The 25,914-nt window shown below is 37.1% G+C and overlaps 1 protein-coding gene across 1 annotated transcript; it reads right to left on the bottom strand.

The window, feature by feature from the left end:
• Positions 1–12,916: 12,916 nt before the first annotated feature.
• On the bottom strand, positions 12,917–21,495 carry LOC121512351 (aquaporin-4-like). The gene is made up of 5 exons (XM_041791583.1): positions 21,461–21,495; positions 16,668–17,115; positions 14,466–14,630; positions 14,012–14,092; positions 12,917–13,165 (listed from the first exon to the last, which is right to left on the bottom strand). The coding sequence occupies exons 1-5, from the start codon at positions 21,493–21,495 to the stop codon at positions 12,917–12,919; spliced, it is 978 nt and encodes a 325-aa protein (XP_041647517.1).
• Between the last annotated feature and the right edge of the window lie 4,419 nt (positions 21,496–25,914).

Here is a 25,914-nt window from a genome sequence, read left to right as displayed (position 1 = left end):
ATTGCGGTCTGTGAAGCAGTCCTCCGGCAGCGCGCATGCGCTATATTGGACCGCAGCGCTGAAAGCCTTTTGTGTTTAAGTGACCTTCAGCCGTGCACGCGTCTTTTTTTTAAGGTACAGAGAGCGAGCGCAGCAGGAGAGTAAATTTGGAAGCTCGCTCCACCGAGGAGGCTGCGGTACTGGAGAGCAAACTGGACCACCGACAGAATCCCAGTGTGATGTGGAGGATAACAGGACTGCATGAGGGTGACCTCGAGAGTCAGCCAGAGCCAAACAAACCAAACATTTTCCCTCCTAAATCAGAATCATGAATGTGACAGTATGAGTGAGAATGTCTGCCTAAAGAGAGGAGAAAAATCACTCCTGAAAAATGCACTAGAGCATTTAAACTGGCCTTTTATTATCTTTAGCTTCATTAGATAGACTTTTAGGATTTTTCCAAAAACACAGAGGTGGCAGAATTTATGAGGGTGGTACAATCAGAACACACATGCGCACTTTTCCCCCCAGGAATGAACGTACAGGTTTGCACAGAAAATGTTTTAGATCTTGCATTAATGCTCATTATATACGCCATCAGTTTGAAGAATGTGCATGCTTTTGCAACAATGCATGATTTGTGTCACTTAAGCTGTAGTATACAGTCATAAACCCAGATAGAGCTCTCAGTTTGCACCTTAACAGGGGCGTAGCACGGGGGGGAAAAGGGTGATTACCCGGGCCCCCAGTAGGGAGAGGCCCTTAAAAAGCCTGCAGTGAAAAAAGTGTTTTTATTTATTTTTCTTTAGCATTTAGTGTCATTATTGAATCAAAAGTGACTGAAAGAATCGGTCAACAGACTAAAATTTGTATCAAACAGAGTAAAATAAAGTACTGGGGGCCCCTGCTCCTCCCTTAACCTTTAAAACCTACCATTGTGCAAGTCCACCAGGACATATTCAGACATTTTTACATACTGTAGTGCCATTTTTGGGAGTATGTTTGTTTGCTTTACATCAATATAACTCTTATTTCCCAAGTTTAATAATATGTATTGTCTTATGTCTTAACTATTAAAATAAATTGCTTAAAACTGCAATAAACTTTAAAAAAAAAAAGAAAAGAAAAGAAAAGAAAATTGTTTTTGTTTTTTTTCCCACATATATTTCAAAATACAGAAATTGTACAGCTGTATCCCTCAAAGTTGTAAATGTAAAAAAGTTGCACAATATCCTTTGGAACCACAGGAAATGTATTTGGAGTCTGTACATAACTTGCTTTTTGAGATATAGTCATTTTTGTAACCTGTAAAAGAAACGAGCCAGATGAGTAGTTAGACTCTTCATCCAAACACTGTTATTAGTTCGAAAGCTTTGCACCAGCGCTAAAACTGTTTGGCACGGTTTTGCGAATCCATAACTACATATGTGTGGAAGTGTGTCAGAGGTGTGTGTGATGGATGTCTGGTGTGTGTGGGTTGTGTGTCTGAGCGTTTTTGTAAAAAAGTAGGGCTGAAATGAGAGTGAGGGTGAGTATGTGTGCAGGCTAAGTTCTTCAATGTATTCCGCGGAAAAAAATACAACTCCCGGGAAAATACACCACTTCCTGTTGTTGGGGTGGGGAGCCTATGAGGTACACACGTAAGAATCATGTGACAGGTTATGCCTACAACGTGAAGACGTTTATTTTAATGTAGGAAGTGCTGCAAATACCCGTAGTCTTGTTTATAAAGATTTTTGTTATGTGCATTTTGTTGTGTATTTTTACAAACCTATCACTGCAATGAAAAAGTGCTCTGAAACATGGTGAATGTGTGAAATGTTAGTGTAACTCCCCAGGTTTATATGTAAAAAGAATGATCGATCTATCTTATCCGGTTTCAAATCTACCGCCAATCAAAAATGAATATGCTTATCGTAGTGCCGGCACTACGCTGGGTTCTATAGGGTTAAAAATGTCCAAATGGTGTGGTCCAGTGCTGCAGAAAAACACAAGAAAAATTAAGAAAAAATATTGCTTATAAATGGAGAAATTATGGTTCAAAAATACATTAAAATGCAGAGATATTTGTAAAAATGCTTGGCTAGCCGGTTGAGGGGGGCTGTGTAATATTATTTCTGGGGGCCCTAAATGCCTAGCTACGCCCCTGCATGTTCATATAAATGAATAAGTATTGCTGCAATAAAGAAGCTTACAAAGCAAAAATAAAGGTAGAGCACATTTCAGTTTATATTTATTAAAGACAGGGACAAAAATCAAGATAGAAAAATGTGTATTTATGAAATCTAAGTTCAAACTTTCTTATTATTGTGTTTTGGACCCAACATGGGGTCTTAACGTCTTATTATGAAAAAGTAGGCCCCAGAACCTCCAGGGATCTGGGCCCACTGTGTTTGATATAGATTTTAAGTTGCCTGACTGTCAATTTATTAGGGACCTTTACCATAAAGATTTACAACAGGCTTTGCATTACCTGGTTACAGACATATATGAGGGCCTTGTATGATATACCATAGTATTTAAAAAAATCAAAAACAATGAGCAAGATTAAGACTTGAACACTGATGTTATTGTTCAAATGCTTGTATCTGGTCCCCTGTAAGAGAAACTAAACATCAGTAATTTATTCTCCCTTCCTTTGTGCAGCTACTGTATATTAGCAGTTATTTTAAAAGCTTCTTAATTTAGTATCCCATCATGCACAGTGCCCGCTCCCAGCTAAGAGCACTCGTTCCTCCCCTGGGCAAACCTGACCTTGATATACAGTCTGCACCCATGTACTGCTCTCATTGCTATTTGGACTGCACCAGTTTATTATTTTCTATCAAATGATTATTTCCAATGTCAAGATGGTCACAGCTATGATCATTTTATCATTATATATATAGAAATATATATATATATATCTTATAGAAAATGTCCTCCAGTGGATTATCAGTTGCCCAATGTAACAGATGTGATACAAAAATATGTATGTTAAATTTTATGACAATAATTCTTTGTTTGTATTTTATTAGAATTATTATGAAACACCTCAGTTCCAAAAAAATAGAATTTTCTGGCTAAAATATGAGCGTCAGGCTTTAAGGGGTTAAATCAGGGGTGTCAAACTCAAGACCTGGGGGCCAAATCCGGCCCTTGGAACAGTTAAATCCGGACCGCAAGATCATAACATATTTCTGTTATAACTGGTCCATCAGTCTGAGGTCTGCAGATTTCCTCAAGTACGAAAATGTGAACTTATCCTTGATGATTAAAAATATCCTTGTTAAGTCATAAAAATTAGATAAAGCAAGGAGTGAATATAATTAGTTAAAAAGTCAGGAATGTGATTAAAAAAAATTAATTTGTGTTTTAATTTCATATTTTCAATTTTGCATCTCATAATTAGGAATCAAACTTAGGATTTTGACTTTTTATTTTGTACTTTGAGTCTGACTTCTTATGGAATATTTTGAGCTTGAAGATTCATAAATTAAAAAATTTTAAGTCATATTTTGACCTTTTAAACTAATTATTTTTATTTTATCTCATATTATTAACTCCAAACTTTGAATTCATAATCCCATAGTTTGACCTTTTGGACTCACAATTAAAAATTTTTAATCATATTTTGACTTTTAATTTCATGGTTGCAGATTTCATTTCATAAACTCATGGTTTTGACTTTCTTTCTGATATATTTGCCTTTTTAAAACATTATTTTTCAATTTCATGTTTTGACCTCTTTGAACTAATAAATGTACTTTTCTCAGACTGTGAGCCTTTATAAACCTATTTTTAAAAACTTTTTGAATGCCAAAATCATTTATCATCAGTGCTGATAATTTTTTTTTCATATTTTATTACAGGTGAAATGAGGTTGACAGTTTCTGGTTAAAAAGGTGACCCTGTCAGGCCCTCAGGTTAGACCTGAATCCAGAATCTGGCCCCTGCTGTGATTGAGTTTGACGCTCCTGGGGTTTCCAAGCAGGCAGAGCAGTCAGTGACCTAACAGCAGTTGTTTTGAGTCATATTACAAAATTACCTGGAAATGGCATCATATGCCCCGCCTCTACAAAATTCAGAAATAAAATACTCAAAAACCCAAGCTGACCACCATGAGTAAAGAAGAAGCAGAAGAAGAAGTTTTGGTGGAAAATCCAGAGAGCTGCCAGTCCAACACCAAGGCATTCAAAACATGGTCACAAGACTTAAGACCCTTTTAAATGATGACACATTTGTAAGGAACATGCATTTGTGGGATGAGCAGCAAAGCTGAGTATGTGGGCTGCACTCCTAAAAAATCAGCCAAATCTTCTCTGCCAATGCCAAACAGCTTATTCTGCTGATCCTATTGACTCTTGTTTGGTGGATTGGTTGATTAAAGTCTGAAGAAACAAGACATTGGCATTTTAACAATAAATTAATTTAACAAACAAGAGCCTCAGTAGCGTGTGGAAGAACCATACACAGCCACAACAGCCTGGCACCTCCTCCTCATGCTGGTCACCAGCCTGGTCATACACCATTATTTGTCGCAAGTCAGTCAGTGTGGTTGTGTTGGTTGCTCTGGCAGGAACAGCAACCCCAAGCTGATCCCACAAGTGTTCAATGGGGTCGAGGTCAGGACTGCTGGCAGGATATTCCATCCTCTCTACTCCCAAATTCTGGAGGTGGTCTCTGATAAACCCCGCTCTGTGGAGGCGAGTGTCTATCTTGGAGAATAGAGTTCAGTCTCAGACTGTGGAGACATAGGATTGCCTCTGGTTGCAGAATCTTATCTTTACCAACCCACATCCTCAGCTCTGCTGCTCATCCCACAAATGCATGATCCTTACATATGTGGCACCATTTAAAAGGGAAATAAACAGACTTTCCAACAGTATAAGATTCATTGCTTCTGTGATCTAAGCAGTCTGAACAGAACATTCAGCCTAACAGATGTGAAATATGTTGTTTTGTCATCGGCCCTGGGTTTTCAAACAGACTTCCCCTCAGAGTGACGTGGGCAGATTCCTCCTTGGGTTAAATTTGGGGGCCTACACTACACATTCATTTCCTCTCTCTCTTGCACCTTTCATGTTATGTAAAAGTTTTAGCTTGAAGAGTAATGTAGAAATAAAATGTAACATAATAAGGCTTATATCATCCGTCATGTTCTAAGTGACTGTGTTGTGTCAGTGATGCAGCTGTGCAGACAGAGCTGAACTAGTAGCAGTCTCTCAAAGTCTTACCGCAGCAGTGGTGTTTGTCAGTGTATTACTGCTCTGAGGCATGTCACCAGGAAGCCAAGACACTTCACAGGCATGAGGCACCCCCGCATTTTAATTCTTGTTAGCAGAGCCTGCTTCAGACCTTGCGACCCAATTAGTAATTAGCCAGCCTTTTACATGGAGACCTTCCTGTGGTGTGTGATCCTTGCCTGATTTGTATGCAGTTTGTGCTGTGTCTGATAAGAGCACCCGGAGTACATGTGCAGTATTTTAAATTTAATTTTATGATAATTTGCATGCCAGGAGTGCTGCAAGGCTAGGGGGATATAACGTAGCCTGTCTTCAAAAGGAGATCTGTACACCAAGCACAGCAAAATGTGTAGGACTGCGCTTTTTTTGTGCAGGCAGGTAATTTGTTCCCTGACTAATCTGCAGAGATAGGGAGAAGTTCAGAAAAAGCTCTTACACAAAGAGCATGCTTTAGCTCGGAGGCTTGTCAAAAACCTGAAGAAATTAACACCAAGGTGTAATAGCTGGAACAGACCAGGATCTGCAGAACCTCGGAGGCAGCGGGAGTATGTGTGTACACACGTTTACAAGTTAGTTTGTGTGAGAAAGCTATTTTAAAAGCATGCATTTGGATGGATGTGCGTGTGTGTGTGTTTGTATCCCAGGATAATTAATTTACTGTAGCAATATGAGACGAGAAAGTGCTGTGAGACTGAAGTGTTTTTTCATGTGTGATGAGAAGTGCAGGAGTGTAGGTGGAGGTTGGATGAGGTTAAAACTAAATTATCAGCTGCACTGGCTGTTGTAAGCTTAACAAACACTGAAATCTTTAAATGTTTATAAAGCTAGCAGCTGCTCTTTACCAGGAGCTCAATTTACCAGTAAACCCCATAGTTTAAACCATTAAACTATGGGGTGCAGATGGCCCAGCTGTTAGGTCACGCCCCCCGGCGATCCTGGTTCAAGTCCAACCTATGGCTTCTTTCCTGCATGTCACTCCCCCACTCTATCATCCCTCTTTCTGACTCTATCCACTGTCCTCTCTCTAAATAAACCAAATCCCCAAAATAAACCTTAAAAGACTAACAATCATGAAATTATGAGGGCTGACTTTGCAAAGGAGTGTGTGAGTTTTGTGGTTGCATTCTTATAAAAACAAAAAGACAGATGCCAATTCACAAAGCTCATGCAAAACATTCAAAGGCAGTCCTCACTGCACTGCAGAGCTTTGCTCCAGCTCCGTTCTGCTGCTGTTTGCCCTGATTCCAGTCAGTGTTTAACCTTGCAAAGCGGATGGATACGCCCATTTCTTTGTTTCTCACTGGCGAATCCATCTTGCAAAGCTTCTGTCTGGACCGTTTGGGCCCAGTTAGAAAGTGACAGGACTAATCAGCAACGAGGAGCAGTACTTTCAGGCGTGGTGGAGTCGTAACGTAAGCAAGCAGCAGCAAGAGGCCCATGCAATTATGGCGGAAGAGCTTAGCGTGGAGTTTAGCGCCAGTTTTATCAGAACCTGATGACATTTCTTCATTAAAAGAAGAACAAAGAACAGCAGTGAGTTGTTTTCTTTTCAAAACAACAAAAGTTGTGTACTGACATGTCTATAGTCGCCATGGTTCATGTAGCTGCGCACACGCACCTCGGTCCTGGCTACGCCAGGTGTTTTGTTGCTCTGATTGGCCTATAAAGATGTGACAGACAGAATGTTCAACCAATCACCCTCCGAGTTTTTTTCAAATCCTCTGCCCTTGCCCAAACGCTTAGTGTTGAAGGTTTCCAGATGGATGTGTGAAACACATCCATCTGACGTGTCAGGTTAGTCAGTGTTAATTTTGTCGACTAAAACTATGATTAAAATGTTCATCGACAGCCTTTTTTCCATGACAAAAACTAGACTAAGACTAACAAAAATTGATCTGTGTTGAATAAAACTGACCAAAAGTAAGTTTAGTTTTTGCCAAGGTGACTAAAAATAGACTAAAATGTAATGTAGTTTTTGTCTGACATTCACAATCTGTGATATTCTGCCTCTCAGCTGTAGAAAGCAGGGACCCCTGGGTGCAGAGAACACACTTCCATGACTTGGTACCAGATTTAGGCAAGAAAATAAATGCTTGGACTAAAAGTAAAGATTAAATTATGAGGACTTTTTATGGACTAAAACTTAAAAGGATATAAATGACTAAAATTTGACTAAAACTAAGATGCATTTCGTTTAAAGACTAAAACTAAGACTAAGATTAAAAAATAGCTGCCAAAATTGACACTGATTCCAGTGAGCTAGAGTGCTGTCAGGTGAGTTCTTCTTTGGAAAAGGAGTCTTTTTTACAGCAGATTTTATCTGCAAAGCCTGGGAGAAAGGCAGAATGCATTGTTTATTACCACCTGGGAAAAGATCATGCAACTTTGTAACTTTTCAAAGGTATTCAATAAACCCATGAGGGCTGGGGTCTTTTGTGCATGACATGAAATAAAGTACCATCAACTAATCAATCAATCAGGCAGGCAGGCACAAATTGTCCCTTTTCTATGCAAATGCGCCTAGCAGCAAAAATGCCAAATTCACAAACAATGACTACATATTTAAGTGAAAAAATACTGCTGAGATTTGGATTCATCTGAGCAGCAGTCTTCATAAAACAAACTCCCTTGAGCTACAAATAAATGATCTGGGTACATACTGCTTTTTTTTTAGATGTGTTGAAAATCATCATGTTTACCACACTGACACAAACTGTGACTGATTTGGGTGCAGACGGTCAGCTTTATATTTCAAAAGGCTTCGTAGTCATGTGGACTGCTGTGTTTGTTCTTTCTCAATGACTTGATGTGTAATGGTGTGCACTGTCCATGGTGCTGAAATCTGGAAGTCAGCACTGCATTTCCTCTTTTGTTGTTTGATACAAGCTTTAAACAGTTCACCGTTAGTTTTATTCACATGGTTTGATGGCCTAATAAGAGGTTTTCTAATGATACAATTACATATCATTGTTGTATCAAGGAAACAAATACTGAATAAAGAATATGGACTGAAGTTGGAAATGTATGCCATTATTATTATTAGAACTCTTATTATTATCATTATGATTATTACTATCATTATTATTATTGATACAATTTAAACAATGTTTCTTAACTGCAGAGAACATGCTGCTGTGTACTCTTCATTAATTTCACCTATTACCCCCTTTATCTTAATTTAAGACAAACAAGAAAGTCCCACACATGTTTCAAAATGTTCACATTTGATTCAAACTGTCAAAAAGCCAGAATCATCTCCTCAGTGATGGATAAACGAACAAATCTTTTTTCTTTTTGTTTCAAAGTCCAAACTTTTTTTTGTGTCATCTGTGATTTAAAAAAAAATTCTCCCAAAAATGGAAATCATCCCATTTGTCCTTTTTATTGGCTTAAACCACGGGTGTCAAACTCAAGGCCCGGGGGCCAAATGCGGCCCACAGTGCAGTTTTATCCGGCCCACAGGATCATATCTTAAGTAGAATTGGCCTGCTGCTCTGAGGTCTGCAGATTTCCTCCAGTATAGAAATGTAAATTTAACCTTGAAGACGAAAATAAATCCTTGTTAGGTTTTAAAAATCTGAAAAAGAAGAGCGTAGAAATAATTAGATAAAAAGTCAGGAATGAGAGAAAGAAATTAATTTGTGTTTTCATTTTGTATTTTCATTTTGCAACCCAAGAATATGACTGAAATTTAGCATTTTGGATTTTTATTTCATAGTTTGACCTTTTAAATTCGTCATTTAGTCATTTTTTCCTCATATTGTGACCTTTAGATTCACATATTTTCATTTCAAATCAAATCTTGACCTTTTAAACTCCTAACTTTGACTCTTAATCCAATGTTTTTACTTTTTAAACATTGGATCAAGAATTTTATCTCACATTTTGACCTGAGTCACAATTTTGAATTTTATTTTCTATTTTGACATTTTAAACTCTTGATTTTATAATTTATCTCATATATTTACCTTTTGAAAACCTTATTTTGACTTTTAATTTTTTATTTTGACCTTTAGGATTTATAAAGTTGGCTTTTTATCTCAGATTTGGGCCTTTAAACTCATTTATATATTTTTTTTATTTAGCATTATTTGACATTTACACAAAGTAACATTGATGCTGTGATATTTAATCATTTTGACTTTTTTTTTTTTTTTTTTTTTTTTTTTTTTTTAGAAATCTTAAAATCATTTATCATCACTGTTTAATTTCCCCTAAATTCATTACCTGTAAAAACACAGTTGACAGTTTTCAGTTAAATCTTGACCCCTTTGGGCCCTCAGGTTAAACCTAAATTCAGAATCTGGCCCCTTCTGAGATTGAGTTTGACACTCCTGGCTTAAACAAAACAACCAACAAATCATCAGTGAGATATTAGAGGGTTAACTGTCTGTTGTCACTGAAGTCCAGAGGTCTCAGGTTGTCTCTTTAGCTCCATCTCTTGATGTCTTTTGGAGCTACACTCTTCACATAAGAATGGCAAAGACTAATGTCTTTATTTTACATTATGTAGCTCTATGTTGCATTAGGTGTGTTTTTAAAAGGCTGTCACTAAACTAGAACAACCAATGAGCTGCTAAGTTAATAAAAACCTCAAACACAGCCACTAAATCATTAGGTGGGACTGATTTCCTCTATCACACTGTGATGATCTTTTAGTCACACCATACTGTATTTAGTCGAAAAAATGGCAATTATTTATTATTGCAAGCATTTTTGTCTTACTGCTCATTTAACTCTGTATGACTTAGATTAACACCGTCATTTTTGCTGTGTCTTTAACTTCATCAGAGACTTTACCTGAACCTACTGGTTGGCGATCTGTTCTCATATTTTACATTACAGCTCATCAGCAGCCACTCAGGAGCTAAAACAAACTTTAGAGTAAACATTTTTTATTTTTACTTGAGTAAATTTATAGACCATTACTTTTACTTCAGTAACTTTTGAGTACAATAGGCATGTACTTTTTCCACCTCTGGCCGAGGGGCATAGCACAGGGGGCAAAGGGTACTGATTACCCAGGCCCACAGAAGGGAGGGGCTCTTGGAAAACCTGCAATGAAAATTGTGTTTTTGTCAATTATTCTTAGCAATCAGTGACATTATTGAATCAAAAGGGAAAAAATGAATCGGTCAACAGAATGAAATTTGTATCAAATAGAGTAAAATGAATACTGGGGCGCTTTTGCTCCTCCCTTAAAAATGTCCAAATGGTATAGTCCAGTGCTGCAAAATAATGCAAGTAAATTCAGTTCAACTATAGTAAAAATATTGCTCATAAATGTGTAAATTATGCTTCAAAAATACATTAAAATGCATGTGTATTTTTTAAAAAATTATGCAACATTTGTTGCTGGGCTGGGTAGTTAATGGGGGGCCTGTGTAACATTCTCTCTGGGGGCCCAAAATCTCTAGCTACGCCCCTGCTCTGGCCTGTTTGATTTTGTGAATCTTTGGAGTTTAAAGGTAAAAGCTGCTCTAATTAAACTCTTGTCCATCCATACTGACCGTTTTAATGCTTCTTTGTATAGAAGCAAGAGTGACCGTGTTTTTAAAGATGTGAAATGAATGCTACATCATACGGTGTAACACAATATCAAATGGTGGGATGCTGAAAAAAGAGACAAAGTAAGACTCAATCAGAGAAAAAATATGAATTTTTTATAATGCAGTGAACAACACTGGTTGGAATCACAGGCATTATGTTTCTCAATAATAATCTTAACTACATGCTTCAATAGAGGGCCTGTCTAACTTTTTTGATTATGAAAAAATTAAATCTAAAATCAGAAAGTTCAGTCAGAAACACACATAATTTGCAGTTATACATATTTATCTTTATTAGCAGTTATTAACAGCACTTATTGCTGTTTATGTTTGGTGGTTAGCTGTTCTGAGATCCCCCTGGCCTTTCATGAGCCTACGTGGAAAGCATTACACAGGAACAGCTCACATTTATGCTCTACCTACTGATTAGGTAAGCCTTAGAGTGACACTGATTAAGTGAAAAGCAGGATGGAGGAGGAGCTGGGGTGGAGGAGTGTTGCAAGAGCAGCTTACAGAGAGAGAGAGCAGCAGAGTGTAGCCAGTTTAAATAAGGAAGCATGAGAGCAATAGCCATTAGCGCTTTGAGCAAATCAGCTGGCCAGCTGATGAGCTCTTGTGTGAGATCAGGTCAGGTCAGATCTCAGTCATGGCATTGATCAAATCTTGAACAAGTGCTATAAGCTCGATTAATGCTAATGCATTTAGACAAATAAGCCCAATGAGAAAGTTAACAGTATTTACTTTGTATACACAACATGTTTCATGTCTTGACATATGACACATTTGGGTACTCAAATTATAAATATGTGAATAAATTAAAAAATCTGGAGAAAATTTCAAACACTGTGTATGTTGTAGGGAAATTTAGATTTGTGCAACTCAAAATTCAATTACATCATGTTGATTTTTAAAAAACTTGCATTAAGCTTGGTAGTCATGCATAAATAACTTCCTGAATCATTATCTCTTGTTTGAATTTTTTTAATTTAGTGTTTCATAATTCATTTTTCATTAAACTGCAAAAAAAAAAAAAAAAAAAAAGCTGGTAGAAAGACTGATATTTTACACTCTGCATCCATGCTCTCCATTATTAGAGTTATCTCCGTAGAAAAAAATGCTTCTGTACGCATCTGCTGTTACTGAGCGGGGAAAAACTGTCAGTTTGTTTCAGAAAAGATTCCTGATATATCATTAAATAAATAAAACATACCGTGTGGCTTAAAGCAACACACTGAAATCTGTGCCTTGCCAAACCCAAACACAGAGGGAGTGAAGCTGTGCAGAATTGTCTGTGTGCATGTGAATCAGGACTTCTGGAGGTTTATTTAGTCAGGCTTTTAGCGACATCTGCTGGTTGTTTCTCGAAGCACATGTTGGATATCTGATAAATTGGCCTTTCATCCATTAGTGTCATTCAATATCAATTATGCTGCCATTCTGACATCAGTAATGATGAACTCATCCTGAGAAGACTCTTGGCCCTCTGCATTTCAGCTTTGCAGCAGCAAAAGTTTGAATTCTGTTAATCTACAAATGAGCAAAAGAATTTCAAAAAAAGTTGCAGAGCTGTTCACTCTTGCATATTTCCCTAATCCAAACCGTATAATTTTCTAGCATGTCTTCTCAAGGGAATAACATCGACCATGTCAGCAATAATTTTCCAATGGCAGACTGCACCTCAAATTGATTCTTCTTTTATTGCTTTAGCAACATAGTGTAACATAATAAACTGAACTTTCAGTGTAAAAGGAAAATATAATTTGTGAATGTTTTATCTAAAAAACACTGTTATCAAACTGCTGCCACATTTATCTCCCCATCTAGAAGTCTCATAATCAGTGATGAGTACAGGACACACAGGTGTAGGATCAGTTCATTTACATCCATCATGTACTCTTAAACCCTGAACACAGCCTGCTAAAAAGAGCTTTCACTTTTTTCTTTCTCTTACTCTGGCAAAAATAAATGTTCTGCAGCTGATAATTTGGACAAATGGGATTATTTGGCACCAAAACACACTCCCCTTCTGGGTAAATATACACTTATGTTCTGGATCTACTTCTTTCTTCCTCATTGTCTCCTCTTTGTTTGCCAGTCTGCAGGAGGTCAGTCTGTTTTAAGTATTGATATCCATCAGCACATCCGTGTAGGTTTTCTTTCTAGTCATACGGAGGACAACACCTCCCCCGATACTTCCCTTTCTCTTTCCTTCCTCTCAGCTCGCTCTACGTCCATGACGGTGAAAAGAGGCTCCTGGGCGGTGACTGAGTCCTGGCGGTGTTTGGTAGCAGTAAAGGGTGTTTTGATGAAGGCATCAGAGTAACGTTTCTTCAGCTCAGGGTCCGGACAGAACAGGTACTCGTACAGGGCAGCGGCCAGAGTCCCACCAAGAAATGGGCCCACCCAGTACACCTGAGAGTGGACATGCACACACAGAACCACAGATGTTAGTTACAAGTGATAATTTCACTTTGTAATGATCATTTATGCCAAACAAAAACTTCATAATAATGATAATTTCCTAATATTAATATGATATTAAAACTGCTGACATGGGTTAAACTTTTTTCCCGGGTTTTTAATTATTAAAGAATTAAATAAAATACTAAAAGAACAGAAATTTCACCCTGTCTCCAAACAACTGATAACTTTTGATAATTGATAACCATTATGTCTGATTACTGTAGAGCAGGGGTCATCAAGGGTCAGGTTTTTACTTGATGGATTCTTTGGGGGTAGGCTATCAAATAAACTTAAGAGAAATTTTGGTCCAATTAATGTATTTTTTGAAAATATTTTCTTTTCTTTCAAATGCATGTCATTTTTAGCCTTCAAAAGTGAGATCAGTCCCTATACCATATTTTGCCACAGGGGGGCGATTGAGGTATTTGAGCTGAATAATTCTGGGGCTGTTGTGTTCTCCAACTAAAAGAGTTACGACCCACCCTGGCTACTTTGTTTTCTCCTTTTTTTACGCATGCATATACCATCATTTCTCATGCAGATCGCCCACTGTAAGTCTTCTGTGGATGTTTATGACATTAATAATCTAATCTGCAGAAGTAGCATAGATATGTAGTGTTTGAGGGAGAGCACAAAGGAGTGAGGGGTCATATCCCCCTTCTCCCAGCCCTGTTAACTACATTCCAAAGGTCTTATTTTGAAATTCTGAGGTAGCTGCATCTCAGCTTAAACCGAGGTTTTGTTATTCTTTAAACACTGACAGTCTCGCTACAATATCAAACAAAGTTGAGTTACCCAGTGGTTATCCCAGCTCCACGTGACCATGGCTGGGCCGAATGATCGAGCAGGGTTCATACTGGCTCCAGTGTAAGGAATCTGAAAGAACAATCACAGCCAGCATTAGTTTTGCTCACAGGAAAGAAGGGCGCTGAGTATTTGATAAACTGCAGGTTGTTGCAGAAATTTTCCAAATACAATAATTAACACAACTAAGACTAAAGTAAGAGATGATGCTTTATCAAACCAACTGGTATTTACAGAGAGTTTATAAAAATAAAGGCTCTATTTTTGAAGAGTTCAGAGAAATACTGGTGCATGATTTAACCTCTGCTCTTTTTTAGTATTTCTATGGGGCAATTTGAGTCAATTTTCCTCTGACCCTCCCTCTTCATTACTGTTTTTCTAATAATTTCTAGTATCTATTTAATTTTCTTGTTCTATTTACAGTTAAAAAGAGTTTGGTACTTACAGCAAACAGGTGGCCGATACACACGGACAGGCCGATAGCCAACGCAGATGAACCCTTCAGGTCAGTACGTTTTTGGTCACACGTAGCAAACACAGTGAAGAGCAGCTGAAAGGTGATGAAGACTTCTACAACCATGGCACTTCCCACAGAGATGCTCTTATTTACCTAAATCACAAACAAAACAACAACAAACATCTCAGATTGATATCCCTTTAAAACGTGTGCTAAGACCTGATCTGTATGTGAATGTGTATCTGTATTGGATGCAGACCATTTTTGTGTGACAAAAATCTTTAAATTGATTTTGCATGATGAAACTGATCAGTTGTATTTCAACTGTAAACATATTGTATACACCTGTGTCAATCTGTATCTGTATTTTGAGTTGATTTGAAAAAATGTTCTCCTTATACTTAAGCAAACCTTTAAATGTTCAAAAATTAACATTTAGAGAAAAACAAAATATAAAGTCTTAGGTGTGCTCAAAATAGTTCTGACAAAACAGCTTGTATAGGCCTGAGCATTCTACAGGTACCTTGAAGTCTGCTGGAGGGATGAATGCCACGACAGATGTTTTTTTTTCTGACTATTAGTTTTGATAATAGTGAAAAGAGCTGTGGAAAACAGGAATCATATAAAGTGACTATAAAAAGTGCTGACCCCCCCTGATGTTTTACCCTTTTTTGATTTTAAAAATCAATTCTGGTTAATACATGTTGATTTTTTTTGCCAAGACAAAACCCCCAAAAACCCCTCTTTAATGGCAAAGAGAAAACAGTTTTCTACAAAGTAATGCCAATTAAACAAAAATATGTAAAGCTAAATAAGTGACTATATTCTCCCCCTTCAAGTCAGTATTTAGATGCACCTTTGGCTGCAATCACAGCTCTGAGTCTGTGTGCATTGGTCTCAATCGGGCTTACACATTCTTTTTTGCAAAACTGCTCAAGCTCTGTCAGGTTGCACAGGGATCTGGCTTGAACAGTCCTTTTCAAGTCCAGAGACAGATTCTCCATTGGATTGAGGTCTGGGCTTTGACTCTGCCTCTCCAGAACATTGCTGTGTATAAACTATTTCTGTGTAGCTCTCGCTGTATGCTTTGGGTCATTGTCTTGCTGGAAAATAAATTCTCTCCCACACCATAGCCTTCCAGGACCATCTGCTGAGAAGCATCCCCACAGCATGATGCTGCCACCACTGTGCTTCACAGTAGGGATGTTGGGTTTGTGGTGATGTGCAGTGTTTGATGTCTTGTCTGATGGCCAAAAAAGCTCCATTTTGGCCTCATCAAACCAAAGAACTTTCTCACACTTGACCATGGAGTCTGCCACATGCCTTTTGGAGAACTCTAGTCCAGATTTAATCTGAGTTTTCTTCAACAGTGGCTTTCTCTTTACCAGTCTCCCATAAAGCTTTGACTGGTGAAGAACCTGGCCAGGTGTTGCATGCAGAGTCTCTCCCATCTCAGCTGCTGCAGCTTGTAGCTCCTTCAGAGTAGTCATGGGTGTCTTGGTGTCCTCTCTCACTAGCCTCCTCCTTGCATGGTCACACAGTTGGAGAGGATGGCCTGATCTAGGCAGATTTACACATGTGCCATATTCCTTCCATTTCTTGGTGATAGATTTAATTGAACTTTGAGGGGATGTTCAGTACCCTGGAAATTTTTTGGAGCGTTCTTTTGTCTTCATGGTGCAATGGTAGCCAGGGATACTGATTAACCAGGGACTGGACCTTCCAGACACAGGTGTTTTTAGATTTTTCACTTATTTTACCTCATATATTTTTATTTGATTGAAATGATTTTGTAGAAATCTGTTTACACTTTGACATTCAGGAGTTTTTTTTTTTTTAATGTTTTTCTCAAAAAAGGCCAACTTACATTGACCATTACTTTATGTACAAATTCAATAAAAGGGTAGAACATCCAAGGGGATGATTATTTTCTATATCACTGTATATCTCACTTTGTGTTCAGATCTGGTAGCTGCGAAGTTCTAAATGTAGAATTTGAATCATATTTTACACATCAAGTCATGCAGGTGAGTGTTTCACTTTTCTCTTTGGACAACATCTCCTGTACTAAATACTCAGAAAATCCTAGGTCAGCAATTCAGTTATGATTGCATGCATTTCAATACAATCTGTGCAAGGCTACAGGAGTCTATTAGTTCTCAAAATTACTGTTTTATCATCAGGACGCACCATTGTGACCCCCATGCCACCCCGCACAGAGGCAGGCGTTATACCGAGCAGAATGGCAGATCCCACTATGGCTCCCACACATTGGGCCAGCAGGTAGAAGGCGGCTTTAGCCAGGCTCAGTTTCCTGGTCACCACCATGGCTGCTGTGACTGCTGGGTTGATATGAGCACCACTGACATGGCCAAAGCACTGAACCATGGTGGCAATACTCAGGCCAAAGCAGAGCGAGATGAGCAACAGGTCAGGAGGATGGGGAACCTCCTCAACAGCCCCCCAGTTGATGGTTGATCCCAGACTGAGCAGAACAAAAAGCAGCATGGCAAAGAACTCGGCCCCCACGCAGCGCCAGAACTCTTGAGTCCAGATTCCTTTGAAAGCTGTCATGGCTTTGCCTTCAGTGCAACAAGATGGAGGCCAGAACTTACAGTCTGGGGTGCAGCAATACCTCCTGGAAGGGGTTAAAAAGAGTGGAAAATTAGATGTTTGCAAAAACATAAACTTGGAGTTTTAACGTGTTTTCATTTAAAAGTTTTTTGTTGATCCTCTAAATATTTCAGTCAAACTCTTTGTGGGTTCCCAGATCATTTTGTCAATGCCTTTTCTGGTCTCAGGGCTGAAATAGCAGATTTCCTCTAAAACTGTTCTTGATTCATGTTGAAAATCACTTTACTTTAATCATTGCTTCTTCCACTATTCTACTAAACTAAGAGTCGTGTAGATAAGAGTTTCACCTGGAAAGACAATATAAATAAATAAACAAATAATAAAAATAAACTCCTAAAATTAAGAGTAAATAAACAATTGAAAAAATGAATGCGTGACTGATTGATAAAGGATAGATTGGACTTTTTCACATTTCCCATATTTCTTCACAAAAACAATGATATAATTCTCTTTTCTAATTTTTGGTAAAATGGTGGTTATAATGGAAATTGTCCACAGAGCAGTTGTCAACAGGGCTGGAAAGTAACTAATTGCATTTACTCAAATTCCTGTAATTGAGTAGTTTTTTGGGGTTCTTACACTTTTTGAGTACATTTTGAAATCAGTACCTTTACTTCTACTTAGGTAAGTTTTAACCCCAATAACTCTACTTTTACTTCAGTCAGCTGATCTAAGCTCTGCCCACTGCAATTCCAAATCTAGGGGGATGTGAGGGTTTCCCATCATGCCCTTGGGCAGACTGTTAAGATGTATTTATATGTGTTTATTTGTGTTTGGATGTTGCTTGTTGTACAGAGATCCCTGCTTGGGTTCTTTTGCTCGTGCTTCTGGTGGATTGTTTTTGTTTTTGGTGTGCGATACATTTGCACCATGAGTGAAGTTATTCACTGAGTTAGATGCCCCGCCTCTCTTTTCCTTGTGCCCCCCCCTACATGTACCTATCCTGTGGCATCATATGTGTGCAGTGTATTGTAATCACTGTAATCACTGAATAAGGCTGACCACACACTAGATGGCTTTCAAATCTTAAACGATTTCAAAAAAGGAGGGAGACCAGAGAAATAAGGACAAATTTAAACGACATTTCATCTTTAATCCTCTGAATGCACACACTAGACTCAGCCAGACTGTCTGATCACTGGAGACCACACACCTGCCAACCCGACGACGACCTCAGGTGATCATGTGTGATCAAGGTGACAAATCCTTTAAAATTGTCCTTATGTCTGTGGTCTCCCATGTTTTTAAAACTGTTTCAGATTTAAAGATCATCTAGTGTGTGGCCGGCCTAAGGAGGTGCAGTGTTGAAGCCTGTAGTGCAGATATTTTCCTCTTTTTAGCACCCTCTGCTGGCTCGTTCAGGTTCTGGTCCACAGTGAACTGTCAGTCCATGACTTCAGTTCCTTATTCCAGCCTTAATTTCCCGCTAGCATTCCTTATAACCAGGCCCATGTCCACTTACTTCTAGGGTTCATGCCTCATTTTTTATAAACTGTTACTGTCAAACATTCTTATGCACTAGATCCTCATGTAAGAATAGCTGACGCCCCCATGAAAGCCCCCACAGGAAGAGAAAAATGACACATTTCTGTCAAAATTTATTTTATTGATTCACTGAAAAACCCTTAAGAGGATATGCCTACACATGTTTTCATTACCAAATTGCATAAACTCATTGAGAACTTTATTTAATCATGGTTTAAGTTTATGTATATGAAAAATTATTTTGGCAGCCTCAGAGCAGGCAAAGCCTTGAGATCACCCAGTAGAACTCACCATCATCCTTTCCCTTTCTCTGTTCAACCATGGGTGCAAATCTGGGAGCTGTATGTATCGGTCACATGCATTTACTGTTTTTGAAGAGCTCTAACAGGCCACTCAGAGGCATTACAAAATTAGCAAAGTACACTATTACCGAGTAAATATTTAAATCTTGCCTGCAAAATGTGATTTTGTATGTTTTCTGTTTGATTCTTATTATTTTCTGTTGTGATTTAGCTTTCAGCACAATGACAACTGAAATATATAAAATTTGAGGAAAAGGGGGAGTGTTAAAAAGTTGAAGACATGTAGTAGAAAGAAAACAAATACCTATTTTTGTAAATCATGTTATCCATCATGACCTGTGGTAGGAGCTTCTGCTTTAAGAGAAGCCTACCTTGGTCTTACATTGGGACTTTTTTCTGTAAATATTCTGGATAGATTTGCTCATATTTTTGAGTATTCTTTGTGCTGCTAGCTGAGATGAGTTTTATAATGCCTCTCTTTTCCTCTCCAGATTAAACTATTTTTTTCTGCCGGCCACTGATTTTTCTCTAAGTGTCTGAAATTAATCTATACCCGTGGTAGTCAACCTTCTTTAAGAGCCACATTGTCTTAAAAATACTGTTTCACAAAAGCCTCAATCCAAAACAGGGATGTAAGGTAGATTCATTCATTCAGTTGATCCAAAATTGAAATTAAATGGAAAAATGAATTGTTGTATAATTAGGTGATTAAATGGGATGCAATAAACTACATAAAAATGTAATCTAAAAATATAAAAACAGTACTGTGTAGAAGTTCTAGTCATGTAGAGTGCTAACAGTTTTTCACAGGTCCTGTTGTTCCTCAACCCCGGGCTGAAGAGAGGAGGGAGGGCGGCCAGAGTCAGTGTCGACACATTTGACATGTACATGTGTCACTCAGCAGCCAAGGTTAAGTTTAACAGCATTTCTTTTGTCCGGGCCTTTGCACCCCTGATAACACACCCAGCAACCACCAACAGTTTTCAGGTGCTTAGAACATACACACGACAACCAGGGGGTTATGGCAACCCCCCTACCCGCCCTAACAGTACCCTAGGCTATGTTTAAGCGCCACATCTACCCATAACTCCGCCCTAAAGCTGTGGTTTTTGTTTTGTTTTTATCAGATTATTTTCCCATGCCCTTGGTAATGTAAAAAGACATCCAGAGCATGACCTGGGTTGTGTCAATCCTCCTTCCTGCCTGATGGGGCCCTCAGGTGGGCGTACTCGCCAATACACGCCTTACTTCAGCCTCAAACTTCGGCCCAAACATGCGGAAAACTTCTGCACAGTACTGTATGTTTTTTTTATTTACATAAGTTCCACCTGCCCAAAAGACTTGTAGTATAAAAAGAATAATAAAATCACTTATAAACTGTATAAAATTTACATTAGTTATAAGTTATATTCATATAAAACTTATAAATAATCATACTTGTGATATAAACATAGTAGAATGTGCTGAGCTTGAGCTCTGAGATGCTTTTTAAAGAGCAGATGAATTATAGTTGGCTACTTGGGTATCTGTGGCTCTGTTAACTTAAAAGAGATGTTTTCTTTCTTTAAAACTCATTATTAATGCTTTAAGCTAAAGGTGTGTGCGTGTGTGTGTGTGTGTGTGGGGGGGCTCATACTGGTCATTGCCCAGGACCTCTAAAACCAGCCCTGCCTCACACCTGCAGACCCCCAGACACATTGTTCTGCCCTGTTTATTTAGTAGCTCTGGCTCTGTTGTTTCTACTCTTTAGACAGTGTTTAAATTAGTAGTGCATTAAAAGTCAACCATGACACTCACTTTTAGACAAGTTTCACCAGATATTACGTCATCTCAACACGTGATCCGCGTGTTTTAGGCTGGTTGATGATGAATATCAAATATCCAATAATCATAAATAGGAGTGAGGGTGAGCATCGGTAGGAAGTGGCTGAAGAAAATTATGAAAACGAGGCTTTACTGAATGACCTCACACCAGAAACACACCTGCGGACTTCCTCTGCTCTCTTTCTCTTACGCACGCGCGCCAGCGACGATAATAATAGGCCTAATATTTTGATTTAAATGATAAAAGTTTTTTATTTAATATAAAAATTACAGCCTGTATTATTGGTGTGGAGAATATATTTGCTGATGAGATAATAACAAAAGCTTTTCGTTGGGTTTCTTTGTCAGTAGACTTCTATCTCACCTCCTCGCTTCTGTTGTAAGAGTAAAACAAAACTTTCATCTCCAACAGTTTCCTCAACAGTTCTGATCACCGCCGGAGAAAAGAGGGAAGAACTCTGACATTTATCAAAACAGGAAAACAGCGACGAGGGCGAGAGGCCGTTTTAAGAAATACCATTCACTTAAATGTAACACAACTTCAACAAAGCCTGTTCTGCTGTAACCAGAGAGAACAGTAGTAAATCAGAGGAAAACTTCAATATTAGCCTCTATCATCAAAGCACACTCTCAAACCAACCATCTAATCTTAGTCTGATTTAAATCTCAGTACCTGGTCCTGTGCTGCAGCCCCTTAAAGACTCTGTAGTCTAGTCTAAAGCTCCTCCATCTACTCACCTCAGGCGCTGCTGAGCCCCACCGCCCTCCGTCATGACTCCTCTGCCAGGGTGGGTGCTGCTGGCTTTTATAGCGGAGGGTGCGTGTTGGGGGTGTTTGTTTTAGGTTGGTGTCCGGATGGTCCTGCTCTGCCCGAGAGACCAGAATGAGAACAGAAGAGGCGACTCAAAAAAGGAAATAAAGGACCGTGAATTTTTAATAAAAGGCTGAATAAAGAGATGATTTCTCAAATATCACATTTCTGATGGTTTTTAAATGCTTTATTGGATCTTTTTGACAATGAATCATCTAATCTAAAATGTTATTTATCTTATTTATCAGTCAGTACGTATCTACAGGTAAGATTACTTACCATAGAGTTAGTGACTAGAATACTTTGAGATAAGTTACTCCCCTTTTATAGGAACATTTTTTAAACTGTTCCACTGAGAAGCTCTGGAGAAATAACACTGACAGACATCCAAAAACGGACCTGTTTTATAGTGGAAATATCCATGTTCAGTAAACACTGAACACATCATTCGCTTTTACTTAGAAAATCGTGACAGCCATGATGACAGAGGAAGATCACAACATTAACCACAGATGTAGAGAGATGTACAGAGGTGAGCTGCTCCAGACATCCTCACTCAAAAACTCCAGCTCAAATAATAGCCAGATTTTTTTTTTTTGAAACGTGGAAATGAGATGTTTATTTAACTGAAATCCAGAAAAAGAAATAAGGCCATACAATTTCACATTTACATTTTTTGTACCACATTTGATACATTAGGAAATGTTTGAACCTGATAATCCACTGAAGGGCATTTTTATCATTTACATGATTGTATACAAAAGTTTTTTTTAAGGAAATTGTTAATCATTTTGATTAGATAGAGGTATCAAAAAAGAGCGTATCAAATATGATACAACTGGCTTTAAAGGTTAATAAATTATTATGACCAAAGAAATTTAAAACAGTCATTTAATCAATCAGTGTTCAATATTGCTAGTCAGAGTGCCTTTAGAATAAAAAGACCAACGTATTTAAAAAATATATTTAACCTGTTATTGTATTCACTTATGTCTGTCTAATTTCTATATTACTTAAAAGAAATTCAAATATTTTATTTTATCTTTTTATTAACTCCTTAAAGCCTGTTGTGTCATATTTGATTACATACTTTTATGATACCTCTATCTAATCAATATGATCAATAAATTACTAAAAATACAAGCTGATAAATGATAAAAATGCCCTCAAGTGGATTAGCAGTTACCAAAAACACCTAATGTATCAAATGAGATACAGAAATATATATATGTGTTAAATTTTGTGGAATTTTTGATTTTTTTTTTATTTCAGTGGAAAATGAAATAAACATTTCAGTTGAAATAAAAGAGATTTTTCTGACTATGATTTGTGTTTTCAGGCTTTAAAGGGTTATTATTAAAAAGCTCTGTATTATTATTACTAGTCAGTAGATTTTAAGTTACTTTTCAATTTTCAGTTTCTTTCAATAAATGTATCTTTTTTTTAATTTCATGTTGTTTCCGTTGTTATTCCCTACTGTATGTTTTTAGACCTGTTTACATGGGTGATCTAGACTACACCATAATAAAATGGACTAGTCTGGAATAAAAAAGTAAATAACACAGTTAATATTGACAAAAGTGAAGCGATTTAAAATTCTGTCTTCTGTACTGTGTTTCTGTCTTTATGTTTTTTTCTTCTGTTTTTCTATTCATTTTTACTGTCAACACTTTCATGTTCCACTGACGACTTAAATAAAGAATAAAAAAAGAAGGACCCACGATGTTTGAATCCTCCTGTTATTTTATTCATTTATTAAACATTTATTTCTTTAATTTTATTATTACATTTCAAAATGATTATTTATCCTTTTTATTTTGCTTTTGTCTTTTTTAATTGTATTTTTTCAGAAAAAAGTGTGTTATTTATTTCAAATGATTTTATTTTGATAATAATTTTTTTATGTATCCATTTTTTAAGTTCTATGTGGTTTCTGCCAGTATTTCCCATTATATGTTTTTATACCTGTGTCTCCATAACTTTATTTCGTTATTTTACTTATTTATTTATTCTCTTCTGTCTGTGTACTTGCTTCACTGTTAACATGGTTATTCTAAACTGAAAACTAAGAATAAAATGTTTAAAAAGAAAAGAAAGGAAGACCAGTGTAAGATAAACTGTCATTTTTATTTTTCAAAAAGTTTATAAAAATCAAAACAAATAATCAACATATTAACAAACAATGACAGACTGTATTTCTTTAAGGACTTAGAAATGTGAGTGATACATTAACCCAGCATCATGGAGCCTGAAAACTCAGCGTGACAGAATCTGATGATAAAATAGAGTTAGAGTGAGGAGCAGCAGAGCATCTGCAGTGTGTTTTATTTTGTGGAGCTTTAATTCTGTGGTCTTCACTTCTATATTGCTGTTATGCTGAGTCGGCGCTGACCTTGTTGCTTACTTGGGAAAAACAAAAACAAAAAACCAAAAACATTCTTTAACTGTGCAGTTCAACTGAAATATGACTCCAAGAAAAGTTCCCTCGGTCTTCTGATGTCCTGTTTTCCTCGTTGGTGATAGGATGATTTGATGATCATGGCTTTGTTACAAGCATGCTTCCTTTAAATGCTTAAAAAATCCAACAGAAATATTTCTGTGTTGGATCAGGTGGAAGTTTCAGCCCAATCATAGTAACAAAAATGGAGTAAAAATGAAATTCCTTTCTAATAAAAGCAGAAACCACATGGATAAAAGTGTCAGAAAATTATAAACCATACAAAAGTGCATTCCAGCGTGCCTCAGCTGCTTGTTGTCAGAAATATTAATTGCTAAATACCCCCCCCCCACACACACACACATACACACACCCACACACACCCACACCCATACACAACCTCCCAATCTGAATAAACCCTGACACAATGCTGAAACACAAAGCTGCCAGTGTTTATGCTTCTTCATGCAAGCTGACAGAGCAGACCTCCCCCATCACAGCATTCACACACCACCATACTCCCCCCAACACACACACACACACACACACACACACACACCCACACCGTCGTATCTGTTACATAAGGAATTATATAATAACAACAACAAAACTGTGAATTAGTAAACTTGGAATAATGGACCACTGTTTAAAACAAAGCAGCAGGTTATGTAACCTGTGAAGTGATTTTTCTAATTCACAAACATTTTGATGCTTTTGCTCCTCCCTAATTTTACTTTCCTGGAGAGTAAGAAAGGCCGAGCCCTCGCCATGTGTGGAGATTTACACGTCATTTATTTTTATCCTTCCCTATAAACACAGAGACAACACTGTGGATCAACAAACTCAGGCGGTGAAGCTACTGTTTCAAGTTTTTATTTTTTTGCAATAAGAATAAACGGTAACACTTATAACTATCCAGTAATTACCAAGTAGTTTTACAATAGAAACACAGTAATTTCATTGTAATAAGTATAATCATCTAATAATTTCTCAGGAATAAGGAGTAATCGCCCAGTAATGTCGTAGAATGTTACCAAGTAATAACCTGAAATATGATAATATTAAGGAAGTATTTTATTAGTAATAATGTTTAATTATCTAATAATTCTTCATAATGTTGTGGCAACTCTCTGTAATTAGATGATATTTGACCAGGTAATTTATCAGAAATAAGATGATCATTTTCTCTATAAGCTGCCCGATTATCCCCAGATAATTTCTTCATTTTGACCCTCTAAATCATGGGTGTCAAACTCAATCACAGCAGGGGCCAGATCCTGGATCCAGGACTAACCTGAAGGCCTAAGAGGGTCACCTTTTCAACCGTAAACTGTCAACCTCATTTCACCAGTCATAAAATATGAAAATCTAAAATATGAAAAAAAAAAAAAAATCCTTTGATAAATGATTTTGAGGTTAAAAAGTCAAAAAGAAAAGTTTAAAGGCTCACAATCTGAGAAAAGTAAATTTATTAGTTCAAAAAGGTCAAAACATGAATTAAATTGGAAAAGTTATGTTTTTAACGGCAAATATATTAGAAAGAAAGCCAAACTTATGAGCTTAAAAGGTGAAAATATGAAAAAAAAACGTAATCATGAAATTAAAAGTCAAAATATGATTCCAAATTTTAAACTGTGAGTCTAAAAGGTCAAACTATAGGGTTATAAAGTCAAAGTTTGGTGTTGAAAATATGAGATAAAATACAAAATAATTTGTCAAAAAGGTCTAAATATCACTTAAAATAAGAATTATGAATCTAAAAGCTCAAAATATTATATGAGAATTCAAAATTATGAGTTGAAATGCTCAAAGTATGAAATAAAAAGTCAAAATCCTCAGTTTGAGTTCTAATTGTGAGATGCAAAATTGAAAATATGAAATTAAAACACAAATTAATTTCTTTTCCAACATTCTTCACTTTTTATCTAAATATTTTCACTCCTT

Source organism: Cheilinus undulatus, linkage group 7 (assembly GCF_018320785.1).
Source record: "Cheilinus undulatus linkage group 7, ASM1832078v1, whole genome shotgun sequence".
NCBI classification, from domain to species: Eukaryota; Metazoa; Chordata; class Actinopteri; order Labriformes; family Labridae; genus Cheilinus; species Cheilinus undulatus.
The sequence above is the reverse complement of the archived record's forward strand: the minus strand, read 5'-3'. Positions and strand labels throughout refer to the sequence as shown.

Bases quoted from the DNA above. Each gene is read 5' to 3' on its own strand.
- LOC121512351 (XM_041791583.1), bottom strand. From the start codon at position 21,495: ATGACGGAGGGCGGTGGGGCTCAGCAGCGCCTGAG. The intron at 14,631-16,667 runs GTGCGTCCTGAT...TTTGTGATTTAG, and splicing joins GTGGCATGGGGGTCACAATG to GTAAATAAGAGCATCTCTGT. The intron at 14,093-14,465 runs GTAAGTACCAAA...TTGTTCTTTCAG, and splicing joins GTATCGGCCACCTGTTTGCT to ATTCCTTACACTGGAGCCAG.